Source organism: Bison bison, unplaced genomic scaffold (assembly GCF_000754665.1).
Source record: "Bison bison bison isolate TAMUID 2011002044 unplaced genomic scaffold, Bison_UMD1.0 scf7180017864482, whole genome shotgun sequence".
In the NCBI taxonomy this organism is placed as follows: domain Eukaryota; kingdom Metazoa; phylum Chordata; class Mammalia; order Artiodactyla; family Bovidae; genus Bison; species Bison bison.
Window position 1 is genome coordinate 7,354,709 of NW_011495042.1, and position 4,625 is coordinate 7,359,333.

The 4,625-nt window shown below is 66.2% G+C and overlaps 1 protein-coding gene across 1 annotated transcript in view; it reads left to right on the plus strand.

Moving 5' to 3' along the window:
* Window positions 1–4,625, plus strand: part of IQSEC1 (IQ motif and Sec7 domain 1) — a 51,862-nt gene that overhangs the window by 42,675 nt on the left and 4,562 nt on the right. The window contains 1 exon segment of the mRNA XM_010862530.1: window positions 152–328. Coding sequence (XP_010860832.1) covers window positions 152–328 — 177 coding nt within the window.

Consider the following 4,625-nt stretch of genomic DNA (forward strand, 5'->3'; position numbering starts at 1 on the left):
GCGGCTCGGCCTGTGCCGCGCAGAGCACACCCCTCCCCCCAGACCCCCGTTGCTCAGCGTCGCCCTCCTGGGGGTTGCCCGGCCCCGCTGCCGCCCCCCCACCTGCCCTGGGCCGGGGCCCTGCTGCTCACTGCCCGGTGCTCTGTCGCAGCGGAGCTGGAGAAGCAGAAGGGCGTCGTGCGGCCCAGCATGTCCCAGTGCCCCAGCCTCAAGAAGGAGCCGGGCGGCGGGACGCTAAGCCGGGCCTGCCTGGACGACAGCTATGCCGGAGGCGAGGGGCTCAAGCGCAGCGCCCTCAGCAGCTCCCTGCGCGACCTCTCAGAAGCGGGTAAGAGCCAGGCCGGACCACCCCCTGCCCAGCACACGTGGAGGGGCTCCGCCGCGCGCAGCACATCGGCCAGGGGGGTGGGGGGCACCGCGGCGGAGGGGCTCGGACTGAGCTGGTCTGGGTGGCCGCCCGCAAGCCACCACAGCATCTGAGCAGGCAGGGAGGGTGTCCCCCGGAGGCCCCAGGGAACGGTCACAGGCAGGACAGCTGGGCAGGTACCCCGTCTCCCCCGCTTTTTATTTGCCCTTCCGTTTTCTGAGCCCAGCTCTCGCACAGGGAAAGCTAGGCCCCGTCGCTCTGCGCTGCCTGTGCCCGCGCTTCACACTGATGAGGGCAGGGGGGTGATGCCCGCTGTGCCGTGTCCGGGGCCCCATCGTTGCCCGCAGTCCCAGGGCCTGCTCTCCCGGCAGAGGTCCCCTTCCTAGGAACTCCGGGCCTCCGTCCAGCCCAGAGGCGACAGAGGAGAAAGCCTTGGCGGGAGCGTCTTTCAGTGTTGTTTCCTCGTTTCTGTGCGTGTGTGGTTTGCCGCCAGCCTTGTAACCTGCAAGCCACCCGGGTCTCCCGGGGTGGGGGCTGTGCTTGGAGCATCAGGGGGCGCCGGGCGGTGGCGGGGGCGGGGAGCCTGCTGCCCCAGCCTGCTTTGCCTGCCAGTGCTGTCAGGGAGGCCATAGGCACGAGGCGTGTCTGGCCAGGCAGCTCCTCCCCGGAAGAGGCTGGCTCAGCGTGGAGCGGAGGCAGCCAGGCACGTGGACATGTGGCCATCCCAATGCTGTAGGCTCCTGGGACCCTCGACTTGCACCCTGGTCCCAGGAGCCCGATATGACCCAGGTTTGCTGTGGGGAGACCCTCTTGGGGTGAGATCAGCCCCCTCCCCGTTCCCCAGGGCCCAGTGGCCCCTCTACCACCAGGCGCTCGCCCAGCCCAGCCCAGCGGCCTCAAGCATCACTGCGTGGCCAACTCTGGGCCCCCAGAGAGAGCTGCTCGAGGCCGCATCCCATCCCTACCCGCCCACACCCAGCAGCGCTTCGTCCCTTCAGCATATTCGTTTCTCAGTTTTCCCCTTTTTTCTTTATTTTTGAGTTGGATTTTTTTCCTTTGCTTCTGTCTTATCATTTTTGAATTTTCTTTCCATCATGAAAATGCGAAGTGCATGGCCAGCGTGAGAGTCAAGCAGGGCTTCTCAACCCGGCTCTGCTAACTTTTTGGGCCGGACCATCCCTGCCGTGGGGTTGCTCTGTGCAGGACGCCTCTGCCCACTAGATGCCAATAGCATCCCAGTCACGACAATCGGGAACCTCCCTCCAGATTGCCGGGTGCCCTCAGCAGGGAGAGGGCAGTCTGGCTGACAGCGTGGCCATGGTTGAGAACCACTGTTTTCCCATGGCTCGTGACACCCAGCTAGACGTAACCAAATTGCTCTGGGGCCCTGCAGGCTGGGGCCTGGGGCCCGTGTTTGGGTTTGTGCAGTGGGGCCGCCTCGGGCCTCTAGGGGCCCCGTCCAGCCCCCCTGGGTAGGAGCGGCCTCAGCGCAGCTGGCCAATTACTCTGGCTGCTGACAGTCAGGCATCCGCTCTCTGTAGACGGAGCCGTGTGCCCAGCACGTGGCTGTGTGAGGGGCCAAGCTCTGAGCTCTGGCTGGTTTCTGTCGGGGATTCTCAGCCAAGAAGGACTGCAGGGGGCCAGAGTCCTTGGACCCTACGCTGAAGAGGGTCCCCAGGAAGATGCCGCCTGCTCTTGATGGTGGGAGGTGAGGTTCAGCGGGTGTTTCAGTCGCCGCCTGGGACAGGCGCCCCCGCGACCTCCACAGGAAGACAGGCCAGCGTCAGCCACCTCCTGGAAGAGGCCACAGGCGTGCACCCTTTGCTGGACGGGGTCAGGGAGAATCGCTTCAAGGCAGTGATGTCTCCGCCTGCGTGCCCGGCCAAGAGGGACTTGCAGGGGATGGCCCAGGTGGAGGGCCAGTGACGCCCAGCGACAGGCTCGTCCTTGCCCCCAGAGCGGCTGCCCCAGACCTGTGACCATCCGGCCGTCCAAGAGCCAGGACCCCAGGGACGGGGCCTCAGACCGCAGTGGACCTCGGGGGCCCGGGAGGCAGGCATGGTTTGACTGCCCAGAAGGACCCAGGCAGCCGGCTTGCCAAGAGCCAGAGGAGGGCGCGGCCCCAGCCCGGCCCCTGCGAGCTGCGAGGCCTCGTCCAGTTTCCATCCCTGTGGTCTCCCTTCCGCCTCCGCCGGGCCCTGCTCGTTCCGGGGCGCCAGAGCTGTGCCAGCCCACAATCAAGGACCCCAAGGGCCTCCAGGCAGAGCCTCGCTGGGCCCACGCACCAGGCCGATTTGGGGACTTTGGCTCCAGCTCTAGGCCGAGTCACCCCGGTGGGCCTCGTTCCCCGGCTGCAGTGGGTACAAGCGCTGCCCCTAGGGTCTGTGAGCGTTGCTGCCCGCAAAGTGTTGGTGGGGCGCCTGGCCCAGCATGCCAACTGTGCCACCCTCACCATTGAGAGGACCACAGCCTGAAACCTGGGGTGGGGCCCTGCCGGCCTGCTGGCCCGCCCTGAGAAGCCAGCAGGCTGTGAAGAGCCACGCCAGCTGTCCATCCAGATGCGGCTTCCGAGCTGGCCGTGGCCAGGCTGACCAGGCCTGCTCTGGCCTTCAAGAGGCACCAGCTAGGATGGGGCGCTCCCTGAGGCTCGCGCAGGGTTCCAAGATGGGGGCCCCAGGGCTGCGCTGTCCTGGCCTGTCCCCCTCCATCAGTAGACGGGGTGTGTGTGTGCACACGCCTGCATGTGGCCCCCAGGGGGCAGGTGCCCACGGGCGTGCCCGGGACTGGAGTGCAGACACGCGCAGGGACATCCCGCAGCTCCTGTTGACCTGCAAAGTCCAAGAGATGAGTTCTAAGAAACTCAGATTCCCTCCTGGACATCCGAGTAAGAGCCCTCCTGAGTCTTGGCCCACGCTGGGCAGGAGGGGTTCTGTTTAGCTCCAGGGGGCAGCCTTTGATGCCCCCACACCAAGCTTGGGCCTGGCCCAGTCCTGGTGGGAGAAGCAGGCTGGCAGAGGGCAGAGCAGGACACCAAGGCGGAGAGTCAGCAGGGTGCCAGGGGGGCCACCCCTCCCTCTGCAGGGCCCCCCTCTGGCGGCTGGGGACTCTGTTTCCGCCCCATGCCCCTGTGCTGCTGTGTTGAGACAAAGCAGGAAGGGGAGGTCGACCCTCGTCTCACACCAGCTGAAAGGCGAGGAGGGACAGGTCACCTTCAGCTGGGGACGAGGGCCGCGTCCACGAAGTTGTCCGTGGTCCTCAGCACCGCATCCACTGTGTGGCCCAGTCCTGTGGGATCTGGGGCCGGGACGCAGCACCACCTTCAGGGGACTCCAGGCTCCCAGCTGGACTCAAGTTTGGGGGTCAGCAGGTGAAGACCCAGGCCCTGGATACCCCCCTCAGCCTGCTGTTGGGGGCAGGTGCATCTGCCACCGTTTCAACCCAAAGGGTCCAGACACACTCTGTCTACCCAACGCAGGTCGGGGCGTGAGCCACACCACGGTACAAGGCCGCCTCTTCCGTCTCCCGGGCACCTGGGCTGGTCCAGCTCGGAGGCAGCACGGCCAAGGTCTCCCACCTCACATGGACAGGTGGATGTGGTGTAAACCGCTCACCGTGGGAACGAAGTCACTCAGTCCATTGGCCAGAGCTTCCATCTCCTCCTGGCGTGGACAGAGGGCACCTGTCCCGCGCTGCAGGGCTTGTGGAAGCCGGAAGAACGTCTGGAGTCCCTTCTCTGCTCCAAGAGCTGGCTGGAGGCTGGACCCGGCCGAGCCCTCAAGCTGTGGCACCATTGTCCCCAACAGCCTCGGTGTCCTGCAGGAACCCCCGGAGAAGTCGTCTGGAGGACCCCGTGGAGGGTGGGGCGGGCTCTGGGCCTCCAGAACCAAGAGGAAGACTCAGCCTCCTCGGACACAGCCAACGAAGATCGCATGCCTGCCCCGTGCCATGTGCGGGGCACTCAGAGGCGTTGTCAGTGAGGGCTCATGGCCCGGAAGGCGTGTGGCCTCCCAAGGGGCTGGCGGCCACAGCGGGGAGAGCTGGTCTGCGGGCCCGTCCATGCCCCCGGCCAGACACTGCACAAAGCAAACACGGCCCCAGGGAGAGGGGACCTGGAGCTCATCTCCTGAGAGTCCCCTCGCCCTGCAGGCAGCAGTGTGCGTGCGTGTGCGCGTATGTGTGACATACGCCCGTGAAATCCACCGAAGGGCAGTGCAGGATCACGCGTGGCTCATTGCAGCTGCTGGAGGAGCTGAGGGTT